We start from the raw sequence: 22,498 nt of genomic DNA, 5'->3' as shown, positions 1-22,498 counted from the left end.
CCGAGACTGATCACTGACTACGAAGACTGGCTGTGAGAATGGGTAGCGGGCCACTATAAAACCTTCATTTACACTCCAATGGGCTGTGTGGAGGATTAAAGTTCCTGGAGCAGTTTAGAAAAAAATATTGTTAAATTCCGGTAGGAAACAGAATTTTCTATTCATAGTTACTTGTGATGAAATCTCTACAAAAGGTACTTTGAAAAGGACTGACACATCATGAGTTCTTTTCATTTCTCTTAGGACAAGAAGTTAAGAAACCTCTCTATGCACTTAGTCCTAAAAGGAACTTTAATCTTGTTTCTGGAGTGATTAGGATATTCAATATCCATCCACATCCTTAGAGTCGCCTACATATAAGTGACACATCAGTTTTGCTGTACCCAGTGTGAGTTCAACTATACGGTATAAACCAGCCAGAAGTGAACCCTCATGGATAAATCATGAGTTCTGGTTAAAACTGTTATAACATTCTGTTCAATATTTAATTTAATATAGATAAGCATAATCTAGCCCAGACGCATTTAGGTATAAGAGAGAGAGGGAGCGTTGGGTCCCAAATCAGTCGTCCGCTGTTCCAATCAGCGCCACACCCCCTGATATCTTAAAGGGTCCTGTCCTTGAAGTATTCTGGGCGCTCTTTCCGCTTTGCGACTGCTGCCCGTTCGGCGAATAGCAGATACCCCTCTAACCAACCAGGGCGATAGCGTCCCCTGGAGCGAGCCGCTTCCCGGCATTCTGAGTGGAATCATCGGCCGGAGACCATGTAGCTCTACAGTTCGTGGGTCACTCTTTGTGCTCGGACCCTTTCGTATTGACTTTGTTTTCAAGTGTTTTTCTTTAATGTGCATTACCATCCTCCTCTCACACTCCTTGGAGGTAATTTCAGGGTATTAGTGGAGAAGACAGTGTCCAGTGCGGATTATTCGTCGTTCTAAACCGCGGCCGCCAGCGGTGACGCCCGTTCGCTACGCGCCAATTACGTCGCGCCTAAGCACTCCTGTCGTTGCTGCTTCCCCCTGTGGATCTCTACACACAGCGAGTTTTCCAAGGTACTGTTAAAACTCCATCACTTGTGTTTGTATTCCTCCTCTCACCTCTTGTTTACCTGCCCACTTTTCCCGCCATTCTGCACATTGTTTTATTTTTATTTTCATAATTGGTCCTCCGATTATTAATTTTTTAACTTCTGCCCCGTACATTTTTGGTCCTCCGGGCCGGATTATTGTGAATCAGTCCTGTAGATTACAGTAATTTGTGTTGTAATTAATTAATTGTAACAGGCGTCGTTACGCCATTTTGAATCTGCCGTAACCGACGCTACCGGCTTGTATGGTGGCGCTGCGAACGTGTTGTACTGGTAACATTGTTTCTTCTCTCGCGCAACTGGATCGTTGACGTCAACAACTATTACGTAATTTGTCCGTAGGCAGTCTAATTTTTACGACCGCCCCTCAACAGCTGATGGCCCGATCGATACTTGAATGCACGGGCCTCACGCTGCTGTCAGCTGTACCGGTTTTTGATACTGCATTTCTCTCGCCGTAACGGAACTCTGTTTATATCTCTGAATAGAGACTCGGACACGAGTCCACCCATACTCTCTCTCACATTAGTAATATACTAGTAATGTATTTAGTTAATAACAGGGCAATATCTGGTTTAGTTAATTGACCACTCTTTCTTTGATAGTATTAATTATTAACTCACAATAATTCTCCATTCCATTAATGTAACTTTGTGCTAGTGGAAATTTAATTGTTCCTTGTAATTGTTTCTTCTAAAGCAATATATTGCTCACTATTCAATTTGCTATTGAATAACATTTCGCTTTGTTCCATTGTAATTTACTTGTTAAATAAGCAACCAATTAATTGCCATTCTAAGTTCTCATGTCAATTTAAGATTTAACTTGAAACTGATTTGCTCTCCTTTTCATTTCAATTATATCATTTGTTGTTTCATGTTCTAGCGTAAATTATGTTAAGAAGTGTTAGATTAACTCTCTGATCGATAGTATTGGTGATTGTAGGTCAATTCTATGGTGTGTACTCGTGCCAAATTATTGAAAGCAACATTTCTTATCTCTAACCTACATATTAGCTACTTATTTCTCTACACTCCATTGTATTTTGTCAATTTTATTTTAAAAGTTCATTCCCCGTTCTCTACATTGTGTCTCTTTATCAACCTGATTAACTTAGGATATCTCTCACGGGTTACTTAATTGTTTAATAACAATTATCACTGTCTCTCTTATATTATTTTTTACTAATAATTGCTCCATTTAAAATATTTTCTCGCCTTAGGGTTACATAACATTGGTACTTAGATTAGCTATTAAGGTAGCTTAGGTGGACATACCGGCACTTAATGTAATCTAATTTTGTCTTATCTCAACTTAACTTGTTCCCCCCTTTCGCTTACATTGATTTGTTTACATTACGGTATCCCTCCATTGTTTTTTAAATTATCTTTGTTAATTGTCTCATTTTATTGTTTTGTGGCACTATCGGGAAACCTTTGGTAATTCTCATTTGTAAAACTGCTTTGCCCCTTTCGATATCACAATGGCTCCCAAGGAATTCAAATACGAAACTTATCGTAAATCAACAGATCTTATCAAATCTCGTTTTGCTTCTCTTAACGAAACCGTCACGAAAATCACTACCAGCGCTCCACCTTTGACACCAGTTCAAATCAGACAATTAAACACAGTGTTCGCGGAACTAAAGAAGAAACGCGCGGGACTTTGAACTTAACCTTCAACGTGTCATCGAAGGTGACAGTGAAGCAGCGGATCAAGATACTCTTTCCAAAGATCAGGATGAGGTTTAACGACCTATATGTCGCTATTTCTAGCTTTGATCGAGGTTCATCTTGTCACTGAACCCACAACTCCCCCGCGTCCCTCATCACATTCTGATCATCCCGCGTTGTTCCCCACGACGGTAACTGGAGTCAAGTTGCCTAAATTAAACTTACAGACGTTTGATGGTTCTCCTATGAAATGGATTTCATTTATCAACCTGTTTGACACTACAGTACACCGCAGTGCTTCACTCTCTAACGTCGCTAAGTTCCAGTATTTACTGAGCATATTGGAAGGCGAACCTCTGAACTTAGTGAAGTCGCTCAATCTCACCCCCGCCAATTACCTCATATTGCTTATCAGTTGTTGCGGGACAGATATCATAACATACGCCGCCTCACTACTCTCCATCTAAATTATATACTTGACATGCCCGCAGTCGCTTAGCAACAATGCTAAACAACTTAGAGCGTTCATAACAACATTTTATGAACATTCAGAGTCCTTGAAAGCCCTGGACTGTGATATCGCCTCTGATAATCCTCTATTGTCAGCTCACTTGTTGCGCAAAACTTGACAGCAAAACTGTCCAGAAATTGGAACAGTATCGTGAGTCCCAAAGAGAGCCTGGCGCCGCTCCGCATTCCCTCCCCAAGGTCACGGAGATTATAACATTTTTAAATCTGGAATGCTCCCAGATTGAAGACGCTAGCCTTCACACCCACTCTGAGACGAAAATACTGTCTACCTCTTCCAGACCGAGGGTTGAAAAGCGTGTTCAGTTCGCCTCCCCCAAGCAAAATGAATTTGTTAGCTACTGACGCTAAAATTAATTCAAACTACGAAGCTCTTTGTTTTTGTTGCCGGAAATCTGGGCACAAAATTTACCAATGTCCTCTGTTTAAGGACAAGTCTCCTAATGACGGTACAACCTCGTTTAAAGGTAACCAGCGGTGCATTTCATGCTTGGGAAATCATCCGATTAAAGAGTGCAGATTCCAAGAAGAACACATGTTCGACTTGCCACAGGAAACACCATTCGCTTCTGCACTTTAATAACAGCGCCGATAGGCCTAGCTCTTCCGCCACTGCGCCTCTACCCCCCCCCCCCCCGCTAAGCTGTCAACACAACACTGACTTGTGCCGCGCGCTCCACCTCTCTCACTGAAACAAGCACCGTGCTGCTCTGTACAGCACTGGTCAAACTCACTGCCCACAATGGCCAGTCATATATTTTCCGCGCCTTATTGGATTCTGGCAGTATGTCCGACTTTGTTTCTGAGCGTGCTGCTCAGCTGTTAGGCTCACGTCGCCAGCCTTCTAACCTCACTGTCCATTGGGTTAGCCCAAAACATGACTAACACCAGAGGGTCACTAGATCTCAATCTTGAAACATTAATCGGGACACTTAATTGCCCAAAACCATTCCTTCCATGTACTGGAAAAAATCTCTCTCGAACTTCCGCGGGTAGAACTTAACCCGGAAGTACTCATGCGAACAAAATCTTTTTGTTCTCGCGGACCCGACCTTTGGCAAGCCTGGTCCAATCGATGTCCTCATCGGCAACTCTCTCTTCCCTCAACTGCTTACCAATGAGCGACACTCTCTCGGGGCGAATATGCCTTCTGCTCTTGGCACTATTTTTGGATATGTGATTGTTGGAAGTGCGCCGTGTCTCTCTACCGCGCAAAGAACCTCTAATCTCGCCATCTCTCTCCTCTCGACCACAGATACTGACCTCCACTCCTCCCTTCAACGATTTTGGACACAGGAAGAACTTCCGATCTGTAGTAAAAAATCGGAAGAAGAAATCGCGTGTGATAAACTGTTTGAGACATCGCATACACGTGACTCGGAAGGTCGCTATGTAGTCAAGCTTCCCTTTGTTGACAACCTCGCCCACACTAACTTGGGAACGTCAAGGTCAACCGCCGCTCATCGCCTGGAGTCTATGGAGAGGCGGATCCACGCCAGAAATAACTCCCCCCTGAAGGCGCTCTATATCGAGTTCATGACCGAGTACGAGCGCTCGGACACATGAAATGTCCTTCCCCATCCTGATTTATCTGCTCCGCATTATTTTCTCCCACATCATGGGGTAGTGAAAGAGTATAGTAAGCACTACCAAGCTTCGTGTTGTTTTTGACGCCAGTGCCAAGACCGGCTCAGGCCTATCCCTCAACGACGTACTTCTCACCGGTCCAAAGTTACAAAATAATATTTGTGATATCCTTCTCCACTTCCGGCTGAAAAATTTTGTTTTTTTTTTCGTGCGACATCCGGCAGATGTACCGCCAAATTAAGATTCCATCCAGACGACCAAAGGTTTCAGCTCATCCTTTGGCGTGAAAACCCCTCCCTTCCGCTCTCTACTTACCAGCTGACCACGGTGACGTATGGTATGAAACTGTTCACCCTACCTCGCCATAAAAACTCTCCGACAATTGACACAAGATGAAGGTTCCAATTTCCCTCAGGCAGCTCACATTCTGAAACACCATAGCTATGTGGACGATTTGATAGCCGGAGCGTCCACTGAAGACGAAGCTCTCTCCAACTTCAACATCAGCTGATCGAGCTTCTCCGCTTAGGCGGCTTTGAACTGAGGAAATGGGTTTCTAATTGCCCAAAATTACTTCAACCATTGCCCTGCCTCTCATCAAGAATCCCCCTGTGTTTCTTCAACCTTCGTCGGACCCTCTGTTTTCTCCATCTTAGGTATCCATTGGTCACCTGTGACAGACTGTTTTAAATATAACCTCAACTTCACATGTGATGCCCCGACTAAGCGGAAAGTGCTAAGTCTGATCGCTCGGATTTACGACCCGTGCGGTTTTTTTGTCCCCTTGCATAATGATAGCAAAGCGCTTCATGCAAGTGTTGTGGACTTCCGGTGTATCTTGGGATGAACCCTTGTCTCCGGACCTCGCGCTAAAATGGCGAGACTTTTGTGATCGACTTAAAAAACATTGTTGAAGTGTCGATCCCTCGGCCGATAATGGCCACCCCCTCTAGCTCATGTGAACTACATGGTTCTCTCGGACGCATCCGAGACCGGTTACGCCGCTGTTGTGTATATAAGGTGCATAAACACTGATAGTGAAGTGAGTGTGACCCAAATAATTTCAAAAAACTCGTGCTGCCCCGCTAAAACGAGTAACTTTGCCGCGATTAGAGTTGTGGCGCGGCTCACCTCCTGGCTAATTTAGTTCATTATGTACAGTCTCAGTATTCCAGTGTATTAAGTATTGACTCTACAACTTTGTGGTGTGATTCGACTGTGACTCTGTCCTGGATACATACTCTCCCTTACCGCCTCCTCAAAACGTATGTAGCGAATCGTGTAGCTCAAATCCAAGAGCTTCATTCCTCCCTCTTCTTGGCGTCATGTGTCTAGTGCTGACAACCCTGCAGACTGTGCTTCTCGTGGGATCCTCCCTTCGGAACTTGTTCATCCACACTCTTTGGTGGCACGGACCCTTGTGGTGCTGCAACTACCTCCTCCAGATTGGCCCACTTTCCAGTTTTTCTCCGCTCGATGATTCTTCCTTGGACGAGTTGAAGCCCGTTCCGCTGTCCGTCTTCGTTGCAGCCTCCCAGCCTCCTTGGGATCTACTCACTCGTTTCTCCTCCTGGACCAAGCTGCTCCATGTGTTGGCGTATCTCCTCCGGTTCGTCTCTCATAGCCGCCGCAAGAACATCATGTGGGTCCTCTTTCTGTCGTCGAGGTGCGAGCTGCTCAACTTCGCCTCTTCCAATTAGTTCAACGAGAATCTTTTCCTGATGACCTGGCAGCCCTTCGAGACAACAAGAACTGCTCCATCAAGCTACAGCGCCTTGCTCCCTTCATTGATGCTGAAGGACTCCTCCGTGTTGGTGGTCGACTAAAGCTTGCTGACATTGACGGAAGAAGTGCGCCACCCCTGTATTTTGCCTAAATCTCACCATGTTTGTTAACTTACTAATAGACCACACTCACCTACAAAAACTTACATTCAGGGGTTCAATTAACCATGTCCCTTTTAGCCCAGCATGTCTGGATTCTCTCTGCTCGTAGTGTGGTGCGCTCGCGCATTTTTCAATGCCTCCCTTGCTTTAAACAAAGACCCAAGCCTTTTGTTCCCTCTCATGGGTGATCTACCCAAAGCCCGCATAATTCCCGCTCGACCTTTCTTGTCGACAGGCATTGACTATGGTGGTCCCTTCAACGTCAAGATTCACAACCTCCGCTCTATCCGACACACTAAAGCTTACATCTGTCTCTTTGTGTGCCTAGTGACTAAGTCTGTACATATAGAAGTCGCCACTTGATCTGTCCACGGACGCATTTATAGCCGCACTCACACGTTTTGTTTCACGTAGAGGCCTATGTACCGACATCTATAGTGACTGTGGTACAAACTTTGTTGGTGCGAGAAACTCTTTACAGCAACTAATCACTTCCTCTGGCAAGCTCCAAATTCACCAATTTTCCCTCGGCCAGAAAATTAACTTTCATTTTAAACCCCCCCTGCAGCTCCCCACCATGGCGGCCTCTGGGAAAGCGCCATTAAGAGCGCCAAATTTCACTTGAAAAGAGTTCCTGGGCACCTATGTTCCCACTCTTGCCCAATTTACCACCCTCACTTGCCAGGTGGAAGCAATGTTTGAATTCCCCGCCCGCTTACTGCGCTCTCCAGTGACCCCAACGATTTACAACCTCTCACTCCGGGGCACTTCCTGATTGGAGCGCCGCTAGTGGCTGTGCCCGAACGCAACCTTGCAGATTTGCCGGATAACAGGCTGGCTCATTGGCAGCTAGTGCAGGCTTGCTCCCAGCGAGTGTGGAAACGCTGGAGCAGGGAGTACCTCCATTCCCTCCAGCAAAGACTTAAGTGGGAGCGGGCCCTCCCGAAATTTACAAGTTGGCGATCTAGTATTGGTCCAACAAGACTCTCCCTCGCTGTGTTGGCCCCTCGCTAGAATATAACTAAGCTTTTCCCTGGACGTGACAGTGTAGTGGCGTGTGGTAGAACTCAAGACCCCCCAAGGTACCTTCACACGCCCGGCAGTCAAAGTGTTCCTGCTGCCGTTCTTGTCACCAATAGCTTAAGTCTATCTCAACACTTTAGATAGATAGTTAAAGACCTAGTTTAAGATGTTAGTCTTTAGCTTTATTTCTCATGTTCTTTCTCGATCATGCCACTTTGATTTGTTGAATCCTGATGATTCAAAGCCGCCGGTATGTTCAATATTTAATTTTATATATAGATAAGCATAATCTAGCCCAGACGCATTTAGGTATAAGAGAGAGAGGGAGCGTGGTCCCAAATCAGTCGTCCGCTGTTCCAATCAGCGCCACACCCCCTGATATCTTAAAGGGTCCTGTCCTTGAAGTATTCTGGGCGCTCTTTCCGCTTTGCGACTGCTGCCCGTTCGGCGAATAGCAGATACCCCTCTAACCAACCAGGGCGATAGCGTCCCCTGGAGCGAGCCGCTTCCCGGCATTCTGAGTGGAATCATCGGCCGGGAGACCATGTAGCTCTACAGTTCGTGGGTCACTCTTTGTGCTCGACCCTTTCGTATTGACTTTGTTTTCAAGTGTTTTTCTTTAATGTGCATTACCATCCTCCTCTCACACTCCTTTGGAGGTAATTTCAGGGTATTAGTGGAGAAGACAGTGTCCAGTGCGGATTATTCGTCGTTTCTACCGCGGCCGCCAGCGGTGACGCCCGTTCGCTACGCGCCAATTACGTCGCGCCTAAGCACTCCTGTCGTTGCTGCTTCCCCCTGTGGATCTCTACACACAGCGAGTTTTCCAAGGTACTGTTAAAACTCCATCACTTGTGTTGTATTCTCCTCTCACCTCTTGTTACCTGCCCACTTTCCGCCATTCTGCACATTGTTTTATTTTTATTTTCATAATTGGTCCTCCGATTATTAATTTTTAACTTCTGCCCCGTACAACATCACTCTTACCAGGCAGGAGACGAGTGCCATCAGTAAACCCAACAGTTACAAATATTCTTCCCAACGCCTGTATGTATACGGAATGGAACAGATTTTTCCAGGTTGAGTAGAACAGTTATTTTAGCCTAGATTTCAGGGTGACAGGTGATGCATCACTCTTGCTAGACAGTAGACGAGTGCCAGCAGTAGCCCTGATGTAAAATCTCTAATGTATTTCAGGGTGACAGTGAGGGATTACTCTTGCCAGACAGGAGACAAGTGCCAGCAGTAGCCCTGACGTAAAATCTCTACTGGATTTTAGGGGGACAGGTGATAGATACATTACTCTTGCCGGACAAGAGACAAGTGCCAGCAGTAGCCCTGACGTAAAATCTCTACTGGATTTCAGGGGGACAGGTGATAGATACATTACTCTTGCCGGACAAGAGACAAGTGCCAGCAGTAGCCCTGACGTAAAATCTCTACTGGATTTCAGGGGGACAGGTGATAGATACATTACTCTTGCCAGACAGGAGACGAGTGCCAGCAGTATCCCTGACCTAAAATCTCTACTCGATTTCAGGAGGACAGGTGATATATACATTACTCTTGCCGGACAAGAGACAAGTGCCAGCAGTAGTCCTGATGTAAAATCTCTACTGGATTTCAGGGGGACAGGTGATAGATACATTACTCTTGCCAGACAGAAGACGAGTGCCAGCAGTATCCCTGACGTAAAATCTCTACTGTATTTCAGGGGGACAGGTGATAGATACATTACTCTTGCCAGAAAGGAGACAAGTGCCAGCAGTAGCCCTGACGTAAAATCTCTACTGTATTTCAGGGGGACAGGTGATAGATACATTACTCTGGCCAGGCAAGAGACAAGTGCCAGCAGTAGCCCTGACGTAAAATCTCTACTGTATTTCAGGGGGACAGGTGATAGATACATTACTCTTGCCAGAAAGGAGACGAGTGCCAGCAGTAGCCCTGACGTAAAATCTCTACTGTATTTCAGGGGGACAGGTACTGAAATACAGTCCTGGATGTTCCCTGGATACATTACTCTTGCCAGACAGGAGAGGGCCAGCAGTAGCCCTGAGATAAAATTTATAATGGATTTCAAGGTGACAGGTGATATATCACTTTTGCCAGACAGGAAACGAGTGCCAGCAGTATCCCTGAATTAAAATCTGTACTGGGTTTCAGGGTGACAGGGATCAGTGGAAACACTCTAATTTTACAGAAGAGATCAGGCTACGTACTGTACACTTAAGCACTCACTACACTGCAGAATTAGTTCCAAAGTGAAAATAATACAAGAGGTAATATCTCTGGATATTGCTTATCAAAGCAAATTGGACATAAAGTTTACTGTGTGACAACCTATAAAAGACAGGAAAACACAATTCCAATTTTCAAACATCCCGTTGTCTTTATAGGGGACTTTGATAGTCATCAGAGCCAGTGGGCTTATGCGTTTGATGACGGAAACAGCACATGTCTTACCAAATGGTCGGTCAGAAACAATCATTACTTGGTCTTTGATTCAAAACACAAAAACCTGTTGGCAGTGAGGGTATTCTCCTGACTGACCTGTGATTTTAAATGTTCAAAATAAGTTTCAAGGGCAGTGCTGCTAAAAAGCAGGAAGCAAGGAAGCACCAAGGAAAAAAAGGGAATATTGGAAGAACTATTTATAAGCTAGTCTAAGAGCCTTCAGGAACTCACATGTAAGGGTACTTCAAACCTGTTCACTTCGCTTACAAGCATTTCATGAATGCATTGCATGGAGCATTTTTTTCTTTAAGTTCATTAGTGCATTTTTAAACCTCCTCACCCCCTTTCTACCACAAAATGTTGTTATATAGTAATAAACTACGAGTAAGAAGGGCTGTTATAGTTCTTTTTTTGTTGTTCTTGTACTTAAATTTCTGTTCTTAATTCTCAATTTCAATTTATAGTCATCTTTTAATATAAAACGATCAGTAATCCGGTCTATAAAACAAATATTTTGAACATTTAGTTGTTTTAAAAAATGTATACCCACCACCAAACATTGGACAACTATACTACAGGTGCCCACAATGTGTATTTATACCACAATTTTTAATCCACGTATCATTGTCAAGAGCCCTTAATATTGGCAGGTGTGTCATCTTACAAAGGCCACCATTTTTTAATTATTATTTCAGCAGAAAGTAATGTAATAAGACATATAAACATTCAAATTGCAATGCTTACAATTACAATACTTAAACCGATACTGAATTATGATTTTTTTTTACATTAAAAACAGACTCTAAACTTAACTAAATAAACGTTACAGGACCTTTTTTGTTTATTTTCATTCATAAATTCATATTTACAAATATGTCTCCCCATTTTTTAAACACCCTGTATACTCTGTCTGAATTTGATTTCTGGTAATATGCTGTAATTAGATTTGCTAAAGGATTACTTACTTGTTAATCTTAGCTGTACAAAAAGATTAACATCTTATTTAAGCTAATACACCTACAGTGACGCTTACAAAATTGTATTCTATTAATGTGTAAGAAGTTTTGACTTGATTCTTAAGATGTTCAGGGTTTATTAAATTTACAATAATTTTTTATTTTTATGGTGAGAAGAAAAACTTTTACCTCTTGAAAAATCCCAGCTGTATCCGGAATCGGAAGTACAACTGACCCAAGAGTTCACAGACGTTACGCACTTTATCTCTCTCTTCTTCACTGAGACAGTCGTGATCTTCATTACAAAAAATGTTGTTAATACTTGTACATTTCAAATGTAACAGAGATAAAAACCATTAGTTGTCTGTTTATTTTTCATTATTGACAACAGGTTATGAATATTGTTGGTGTTATAGTGACAGAAACATTGCCTTTAAAATGTACCTGCCCTCTTCTTCAAATTGAAAAATCATAAAACAGAAGCATAAGTAACTATCACATGTCAAAAATTTCTAACTTATATCTGACATTCACCACACAGTCAGGTGAGGTACAAGCGTACTACAGCAGACAAGCTGAGACTGAACTCTCTCTGCTGCTGGATAAAATTAAAGTTATTGCCAACTAGCAGTTTACTTGCAGCTTCCCAAGCAATTTTGTAGGCTTTGCATGTGTGTGAACAATTCTAGTTCGAGTTAATTATACTTCCGACGCCAATGGCGAGTTTGCCTTGTTTTCACGATCAAGAAAATATGTTCAGAATAGTATATTTATGGCCATTGTAATTAGTATTTTTTGTCCCATAAGTCTAGTTCTATCACAAGATAACTGAGATGGGTTTTATAACAGTCCTACGCACCTGGGCTAATACATTTATGCCCATACGAATTAGTAGAATATTATCAGAATATTTCTTTCAAGTTTAACTCCACATTTTTGACTGCAAATAACTTAAAAAAAGTCTGCCACATGCTCCAAATTGGCACTTTTAGGAATATGGGGGTTGGGTTTGTAAAATGTTCAAAGTGAAAACCTCATTCTAAAGGTATCTAAACCATGATTATTTTAGCACAGGACTCTTATTTATAGTTATACATATACAGGGTGTAACAAAACGTTTTTTTAAACAATGTGTAACCTTTATTTTATCATAACTCCTTTGTACATTATAGAGAAACAATATTTTTAATTCAAACTCATAACGACATTTATTTGTTAAAAATTATGAAGTATTGCCCTTTTTTCCTGTTTTCTTAATTTACAAAAAGCAAGTTGGAATAAAATAGAATATTCAAAACTTTAAATAGGAAACTATGCCATGTTGCACATCAAATTAAATGTCAGGAAAAAAGACTTTTTAGTAATTTAAAGTTTTGCCATACCACACATTCTACCAGCTTTTTCTTATTGGAATATAATACTTAATTTATAAACAAACACAAAACAAAAATACAATTTAATAATTATTGGAGTGTTTGTTTATAAATTAAGTATATAATAGTTTCAAGATGGTGAAGGAGTTATCCCACTAATATTATAAATGCGAAAGTTTGAATGTTTGGATATTTTGATGTTTTGAGGTTTGTCCTCGAATCACGCTGAAACTGCAATACGGATTGTGCTGAAATTTGGAACAGGTATAGCTTTTGGTTTGAATTAATATTTAGAGTACTTTATACCACCCATAACACATTTATTTCACCAAACAAAGTGGAATTCAAATTGAAAAATTAGTTTGTTTACATTCGAATGTTATGATAAGAACAAAACGTATTTTGACAGCTGTTGACAGCTATAGTTCGACAAACTTTCAGAAACATCTGTTTACATTTGAATTTTATCATGTAATGCAGATAGTAAATAAAATATTAATATATAAATTTTACTCCAGATTGCGCCAGTGACGAATTAAAATCATCTAATTAATTAAATACTGTTATAAAACTAACCCTAATGAACAAAGTTATGAATCTTTTCAAATGAGTTACTTTAAACTGGTGGGCTTCTTTGACATTATGATATTACATTTTATGGCTTACGGAAAAACAGAGAAATGAATACTAACATACCTTAACGATTCATTCTTTCCCTGGCTACAGTCCAAAACACAAGTGTAATGCAAAACTTTAATAACGATTATTTTGGAATGTTGCATAACCTTATTAAGGATTTCCCCCTTATACCGGAAGTACATAAGAAGTAGGTAGGACTTCCCCCTAGGTCGTAATAGGCTTTTCAGTCCTAGCAAACTCAACTATGTCAACACGATTTTGACCAAAGTAGATTTCCGAGAACTAGATAATCGAACGTATATAAAATTTGATCGAGGCAATATGGAAAGCTAAACTGTGACATAGTAGGTAAGTGAATTTAAATGGTCTTAAGTAGACACTATTTAACCGAAGTAGGCATCTCGGTCCTACGTAAGTATATATATATATATATATATATATATATATATATATATATATATATATATATATATATATATACTAGCCTAAACCCGCGGCTCCGCTCGCGTGGCAGTAGAGAGGGCTACATCAATCAAGCATCGAAAAGAAATACTAATTTTATTATACGTTTTTCCAATTAATTTATTGCTCTACTAATACATCGTAGCATATCATAAAATCTATTATAAAAGTTTTTTGTTTATTTTAATGCGTTTTGGTAAACAACGTTATTAGTTGTATTATTTGGAGCATAAATATAAAGGTTCTTCGGGTTTCCGACTCTTGAGCAAGCGACGTATAATTGACCGTGCGAGAAACATGAGGGTTCCAGATGGATTCCTGCGACGTTAAGTGATTGTCCTTGTGCCTTATTAATCGTCATTGCGAACGCAAGTCGAACGGGGAACTGAAGTCTCTTAAATTCAAATGGCAAGTCGGATGGAATTAAGGGGATGCGAGGGATGAAGACATCTTCCCCGGCAGATGTTCCCGACAAAATCGTTGCTTCAAATGTCAAAAAATGTTTGTTTACATAGAAACGTCAAAAATATTTATGTTTAATTAGTTACTGTCAAAAATAACAACAATTTTTTGTCGCATTATATATGTTTACAAAGAACAGCTGATTAAAAATTTGAAAAGACTCTTTCACTTAATAACATATGTTTGCTGCAATGCATTTCTTACGGGTATTTCTGTAACCAGTGGGGCGGAATCCTGAATCGGGAAAGGGATAAAAAGTATCCTATAACCTTCTACAGATCAAGACGAACAAATTAAAAAAAAAAATTAGGCGAATCCGTCCAGCCGTTTGTGAGTGATGCTGTTACACACGAACAGTTTCATTTTTATATATATAGATATATATATATATATATTTCTTCTTCGTCAGAACAACAAGGCAAACTCTACTATAGTACTGGAAATATCTTAGACCTGAAATATATGACAAGGGCTGGAAATATACGCTTTTTGACCGAAGTAAGTTTCAGAGACCTGTGTGATCTGAGATTTGTGTTTTTTTGATCGGGATGACAAGGCAGATTCAGCTGTGACGTTATGTATATAATTAATTAGAACCAGAAATGCTCCTACACGTGCCAAACATGATACAATAATTAAGTTAAATAATGATACTATTTATCACGAACTTAAATAATATCTGCCTGATGTATGCCTACTTACGTTTTAAAATTTTTATAGGACTCCCATCATATTACATCATAATTGCTTTTACTAAGTAATATAAGGACTTTGGCTCTAAGATTGCGTGCGAAGCCGCGGGTAACAGCTAGTAGTAAAATAAAGGGAAAAACAATTTTTTTAATGTTTTGGTTCACCCCTGTAGATATGGTTAACCATACAAAGTTAAAAAAATATACCAATATAATTGGGTTCCGGACATCAAAATGAAGTGTAACATGGCATATTACACTCACAAAAGTACAAAAACAAAACACTTGATTGGTTCGCTCAGCCAATAAAACAAGTGAACTAGATGGTACACCCCTTTTACTAAAGAATAATAAATAATTATTATATGTTTTATAATGTTAGCTTACTTATATATGTATTAGCTCTGTCAGATTGCGCTTAAAAATGTTTTCGTTGGGAAACAGGTAATTTAAAACTTGCAGTTCACCTAAAATTTTTTCTTTATGCACGAGATAACACATTTTATAAATAATACAACCAAATTCTACATTTAATGCCGAAAATTACAATATTCATCAAACACACTTTTGAGTGAAAACAACATGTATCAAACCATTTTATTAAAACCTTTTAAAATCAACCAAAATAGGTCTGACAGCACTGGAAAAATGGATAGCTAGTATTATGGCTCGGTAATTTTAATACAATTTTCTCTATGTATAAGCCCAATGAAATTTAAAAAAAAATGAATTACTCAAATTATGTCTGAGAAGTAAAAAAGTACATTTAGATTCAGACTAAAAATACAACAGAACTTTTAAAATATACAAATTTAATACTAAATACTTTAAATCTGTTAAATGGTGTAAAATTATATTAAAGTTATAACGTAAGATTAATGTTTATTATTGCAAAGAAATGTGATCTTTAGCGAACATACCTTGCATGAGGATCTGTACGTCTTGGAAGGTGTTTTGAAGCCTAAAAAACATGTTCTTTTTTATATCTTCCCCATAAGTTTCCAACAATGTCACCAGCTTGAAACACATAGAAAACTGTTCCACCATAAAAGATGAACTACTTTTCAATATTTTGTCCATTACTTTATCTGTGTAGTACCTAGAACACACATAAGATATCAGTTTTAAAAGTGAGTACTCCCAAAAATTTAACTCTTGTACTTACTTATTAATAACATGGATATTAATTTTAATTGAGTTTAATATTTACAGTTCACTTTAAAGCAAATTATCCTTATTCGTTTTTGTAAACAAATATTAAATGGTGTCAATACTTTTTGATATTACACATAAAAAGTATTTAAGTAATTAAACCTTGCCATAAATGCAAATAATACAATAACAAACTAACACTCTCTAAAATCAAAACTACGAGGCGTGTTCAGAAAGTAAGTACCACAATTTGAAAGTAAAATAATTTTTTCAACACAATTTTAATTCTACATGAAAGTCCAAACCTTAAACTATTTTTTGACATACCTAGTTTCCACTGATGTTCAAACACTATATTGTCATAGCGAGTGATCAATTTGTCTATACCCTCTTCGCAGAAGGTTCCTGCCGACGAATGTAGCCACGACTCCATGGCAGTTTTCACTTCAACTTTGTCGGTTTCAAAGCGTTGGCCTCCTAGCTCACGCTTCATGTGCAGGAACAAGTGGTAGTCAGACGGTGCCAAGCCTAGGCTGAAGGGCAGGTGACCAAACTGCTCCCAACAAAATTGTCGAACCAATGTTTGAGTGTCGCCAGAGGTATGGGGCCAAGCATTGTCATGGAGCAACACAATTCTGTTACTGAGCATTCCTCTCCGTTTGTTTTGAATTGCCCATCTTAGTTTTCTTAAGGTTTCGCAATACCTTGTTCGCATTAATGGTTCACCTTTTGGGAAAAATCTATGAGCAAAACACCTTTCTGATCCCAAAAGACAGTGCACATAATTTTTTGTGCAGACATTGTTGTCTTGAATTTTTATTTCTTCGGCAATTGTTCTTGTGCATGGAGGCCACCCCATAGAAGAAGAAGCGGTCCATAACAATTTCGTACAAGAGTGTGTGAAATTTGTTGGAAATCATCAGATAGCATTGTTATAGTGAAACGTCTGTCTGTTCTTTTGGATTTTTTCGTCAACTGCCCTTACCAAATCATCGGTGACAAAATAAGGCTGATGCTCCGATTCTCATCATGCACAATGCTTGACCATCATGGAACATTCTAACACACTTTCTCACCATTCCTTCACTCATCACGTCTTCCCCGTAAACATCTCGAAGTTGACGATAAATTTCAGCCTGTTTCACATTCCTTATGTTCAAAAATCTTATTACAGATCGAATCTCACAATCTGCGGGATTACTAATTGTAATCATTTTAAACGTTCAGAGAAACCTGAAAACACAACATAGAAGCCAGTCAACAAGGATGAGTAGTGCACATGCGTGGAACACCGATTGCAGTACTATGATGGCAGTAGAATGAAACGGTACTTACTTTCTGAACACACCTCGTAGCTTTTATAATTGCTGTTATGGTATCTGCATATAATATTAAATCGTGTGAAACATATTTTGGCAAATCATTAACATAAAGCAAAAATAAAATAGGCTCCGATATTGAACCTTGAGGCACTCTAAGCTTATTATTTTTTTTTAAATACCTGTTCACTGTTATCTTTCTTCCATTTAAGACTTTATCCAGTTCATTGCCTCAGTTAAAAAAATTGAAATAGATCATTTTTATACAAGAACACTATGGGTGACTCAGTCAAAACCCCTTGTGAATATCACTGAATACACCCATTTGGTCTGCAATTCATCCAAAGCCCAACAAGATTTATCACATTTTTTTAAATTGCTCCTTTAGTGTTTTCTTAAACCAAATATGTATATTTGTTCCTTACAAAACTGTGATCATTTTGTATATCTTGGATTTTAAAATATTGATCTTACCATTCCTAAAAGAGGGTTAAAGTTAGAAATTTAGTGTGCAACTTCTAAAACATTTTCATTTATATAATAAAATTGTTTTTTGTGATTATCATTTACTATTTTACACATTACACCTATAATCTAAATTTTTTTAAATAAAACAATATGTAGTAATACATTATTTGGGAAATGTATATATTTTTGGTGATTTTATAATAAAAAGGCTTGCAAAGTGTTGAAAACAAGGTGACCATTTTGAACTTTTACTACGGTACCGGATCTAGGGAGATCTTAGTAAATATTTCATGAATTTGGTTTAAAATAATACTGTGAGACACTATTGGACAAAATAATACGTACTGTATGTCACTATTGGAGGTGAAATAGTCCAAAGTGATGCGGATAAAACAACCTGTCTCAGTCTTTACTAGCTGAGACAATTGTTCTTCCAAAGGCTCAGATTCTGTCTTGTTAGAAATGATATTGCTTTTGATGTGATCATTGTCGGTCACCACATAAATTCCGCGCCCGGCCATGATCTTGCCATGGCCCATACCTCGACCCAGTTCTGAGACCTGCAGCACTCGTCCTCCCCTTGATCTACCCCTTCCGACTCGATCCATCTCTGAAACATACAATGTATCATTACAAACAGCTCAGCTTACTTGTGTCTATTACAATGATTACTACCTTTAGATGCTTACGTCAATAAACCACTGTAAAACAGTCAAAGAAAAGTGGAAAAACCACTGCATAAATGAATCCATGCTACAACGTTAGAAAATGGCATGTGGAGGAGAAAAGTTTGAAAGTATAGGGATTAAAGAATTTAAATAAAAAATATAACTTAACATTGTAGATGAATAACATGGTATATGCATGTTCAAGGAAGCATAGAAACTATTCAAATAGAATAGAAGAGTATTGCAAGGAAGTAGGCAACACTTTCCAAGTTTGGATGTCAATGATTACTAAAATGTGAGCAAAAATTTTAGTACCAAATATTCTCATCTCATAAAACTAAGTGTTTAAAGCTGGAACTGTCTGTTACAGAATGGGTTCTGAGACTGAACTAATTTTGATCAAACTTAATTACTAAAATAAAAAAATAATCTGCTCATCTCAGATCTTGGACAAGTTAATAAGTCTGTAAGTAGAAGCCGATACAGTGAATAGTATAAGAGTTTTCATGGTCTTTGTTTCTTGCTTCTTATAGAGTAACTTCTTTCTAAGACTTTACAAATGTCACAGTTACCACTTTTATAAAAATGTAAGTTCATGTTAAATTCAGTTAAAAAAATATCCATGTATTCATAATGTCTTTAATGACATTACCATGATGGTTTTCAAGAAAAAGAGAGAGCATCTTTGAATTGAAATATTTGGTACTTTAGTATTATCCGGAGGCCATTATTTTAGAAATGTTTTTCTTACCGAAGATCTAAAATAAACTACATTATTATAAAGAACAGATTTTATTTCAACCTACCATTGAAAATTATGTCATTTTCACGATCGGTCCTTGTTTCTGTCTCCTAAAAAGAAGCAATGTTGGCGAGGAGGAGCAGGACATTCTGTCCATATCCACTATTTGTTATTAGGTTATATATGTAGGTTTAGACAAGGTTATCATAAATATGTTACTAGTATTACTTAAGTGAAAGATAACCTTTATGAGCACTCACATGATCTGAGCTTGAATTTGGGTACCATCTTGAGCGATGTATTTTCTTTTTTTTTGCCAGAAATGCAGGAAAGCTAGGATATTACTCCGGAGGCTACTGAAGCCCAGGGACATTTCCATTAGGTACTTTCCGACCTCAGATTACAAGCCAATGTGATCAGACTTCAGAAAAGTTGGATGATTTGGTATGTGATCCGAGGTTAAGAAAATGCCGATCGGAAATTCCCCTGGCTTCAGCGGCGCCTTCTGTACCATCCTACACTTCTAGCGAATAAAGAAAACATCCCTTGAGATAGTACCTAATTTCTTGCTCAGATCACATGAGCGCTCGTTACCTTTTAATCGATACAATACATACGTATGTATTTACCTACTATACCCTAATAAAAAATAGGTAGGAACAGAGTCCTCCTTCCCCCAACATTGCTTCCTTTTGGGAGGCAGACAACAAGAACTGATCATCAAAATGACATGAAATTTTCACAGTAAGTGAAATAAAGTCTGTTCTTTCTAATAATGTAGTTTTTAAGGTCATGGTATGGAACTATTCCTAAAATAGTGACCTCTGAATTTTACCAAAGTACCAAATATATTTAAGAGAAATCCTTTCTACAGTAATATGATTCCACAACTTGACAGGATTTTATGTGTATCAAGATGTCATTTTTGGCATACACAGGAATAACATGGCTCTTTTTCATGGGCTCTTTAGTCATATTTGGGTAGATCTGTCTCAGGTTCATTCTTAGAAGGACATTATAAATTGACTTCTGTGAAATGTTTAAAAAGAACATTTTACAATCCTTGTTAGTTTTAATGGAGGATGATCACATATAACAATGTTTTTTAAACTGAAAATGGAAATGTTTGTTTGCATACTTCTTGTTATACATATTTGCCAGTGGTGTTATTTTCAACCAATAGCTATCTGAGCGTTCCATGATCATTACTGTGCTTACTTGATAACCATGGTTCAACCACCGCCAGATCAACACTAATAATACCGTTAACTAGTTCTGCGAATTTAGAAAATTGTCTAGATGTATCAAAAAGCCGTAAGACGAAAAGAAATTTTGTATTTAAAAAATTGGACATTGTATTTCTAAGATTGAACAAGTGTGCTCATGTGGTTTTTAAACCAGAAAACTGATGTTTAGGAGTGTGACATTTTACCACAAGGTTTGTAAGTAGGTTGTACATACATAAAAATTAGTAGTTGAAGTTGTAAAACCTAATCAAAATCTTTTTTCATAAAAACACTGACAAAGTCACACTTGCAGATCAAGCCAAGTATGCCTCTATTTTAAAAGAATAACAATTTCAACGTTATTAACTTATCTGCTTGTCGTCCTGAATGAAATATATATGGTTTCCAAGAGATGCAAAACACTATTTTTTAATAATTGAAATGTAAATGTCAATTTGTGGTTATATTTGTATACTGTGCTTCTAGTTATCTATGATTTTCAACGTTATCTGCTCTTGATAGCTTATAATAGCAGGCTATTAATTTCGCATTTACATTTAACACAACTACGGTGGATACACAGTACTTACTACTATTCTGGTTGTCCTTAAGTCGGTACATGACTTGACACAGTGAAGATGTTAACAGTGTATTCTGTAACTAGTGATAAATAGTGTAACATATTGACTATGATCGATGCACATTACTGCTATTCCGGCTATCTTTAAATTGGTACATGACTTAAGTCACAATGAAGCTGTGGTGAACAATGTAGGCTATTCTGTAACTAGAAGTAAAGTGTAATATATTGCCTGCGAACGATGCACATTACTGCTATTCCAGCAGTCCTTAAGTTAGTCAGTTATATTACTAGTGACCCAGCGATGTTGTTAAACTTAATATGTAATGGTCGGGTAGAGTTAAGTTGTGGTCAATGGTCAACAAATACTTAAAACAGATTAAAAGGGTGGTTCCAAAATAAAAATAAACTTAGTCATTTAAACAATAATAGGTGGCTATTCAACTAAGTTAAAAACTAACCTTATTTATTCCTAACCTTACAAGGTTCCTGAAACTATGGTGCTGGTCTAGCTTTATAGTGTAATTAGGTCTATCACCATATTTCCAAACCTTTTGCTGGGTCTAATACTTTCTGAAATTAATCGGGGAGAGCAATACAAACTGTGACTGTATAAAGCTAGACCAGTTGCCTCTCAAAGAATGAGGTTCTGTAGAAGTTATTATATTGTTGGAATGTCTAGTCTTCTTTCACACACGTTATTTTTAAACGGACGGAATTTTACTGAACACTCACATATTTTACCGGCACGAAGATCTATACAATCATAGAATACCTTTCACACTGACACGATGAATAGTGAATAGTTAGTGATGGGTCCGAAATAACGGAACTGTTATTTTTTCACAGATAATTAAAGTAACAGGTAGACCTGTTATCGATCAGTTTCTCTTAACAGGTCTTAATAGGTCCCGAGAACTGTGACTGGTGGGACTCGGAACGGAACAGAACAGAACAGACCTACCGACCGGGAGTCCGCCGAGTCCAGGCCGTTTAACTGTTACCCACGCTTTAGCTTTAGCCAGCCAGCAAAACCGATGAAACATCGAACACAGTCCGTGCTAACAAGATTCTCAGGGGACACCTTATATCATAGCTGATCAGCGACTTCGGAAAGGAAGAGTGGGGATGGAGGTAGAGGGAGCCCCGTCGGCCACGAGCTCCTCATGATTCACCTGGATGGGGTGATCGCAAGCTGCTTAGAGAAAGAGTGGGGGTGGAGAGGGCCCCTCCTGCCAACTACAGATAGCCCCTGTATTGGAATAGTGGAATGGAATGAGCAGTCCGCGCGTTCTCTCTCCGTACTCTTCTGGATTTAAATTCAGTTCAGTACAGTACCTGGCAAACCCATTAACATGGTATCACTGTATTTTCTTATACTCTGTGTTAAACACCATTCCGTACTTTCGTACAGCATACATTTATTTAAATTACATTTTCAAAGCTGGTTGTTGCAAGATGGAGCACAATTAAATTGATTTAATTAAACCTTGATTTTACAACGTAATTACGTTGCGT

At 39.0% G+C, this 22,498-nt stretch overlaps 1 protein-coding gene across 1 annotated transcript in view; it reads right to left on the bottom strand.

The window, feature by feature from the left end:
* Positions 1-21,776, bottom strand: part of LOC124366240 — a 28,319-nt gene extending 6,543 nt beyond the window's left edge. The window contains exons 1-4 of the mRNA XM_046822635.1: positions 21,442-21,776; positions 18,110-18,374; positions 15,746-15,924; positions 11,387-11,492 (exon numbers count right to left, since the gene is read on the bottom strand). Coding sequence (XP_046678591.1) covers positions 11,387-11,492; positions 15,746-15,924; positions 18,110-18,372 — 548 coding nt within the window. The 5' untranslated portion in view covers positions 18,373-18,374; positions 21,442-21,776. The remainder of the gene's footprint in view (positions 1-11,386; positions 11,493-15,745; positions 15,925-18,109; positions 18,375-21,441) is intronic.
* Positions 21,777-22,498: the final 722 nt, after the last annotated feature.

This window comes from Homalodisca vitripennis, chromosome 7 (genome assembly GCF_021130785.1).
Source record: "Homalodisca vitripennis isolate AUS2020 chromosome 7, UT_GWSS_2.1, whole genome shotgun sequence".
NCBI classification, from domain to species: domain Eukaryota; kingdom Metazoa; phylum Arthropoda; class Insecta; order Hemiptera; family Cicadellidae; genus Homalodisca; species Homalodisca vitripennis.
The sequence above is the reverse complement of the archived record's forward strand: the minus strand, read 5'-3'. Positions and strand labels throughout refer to the sequence as shown.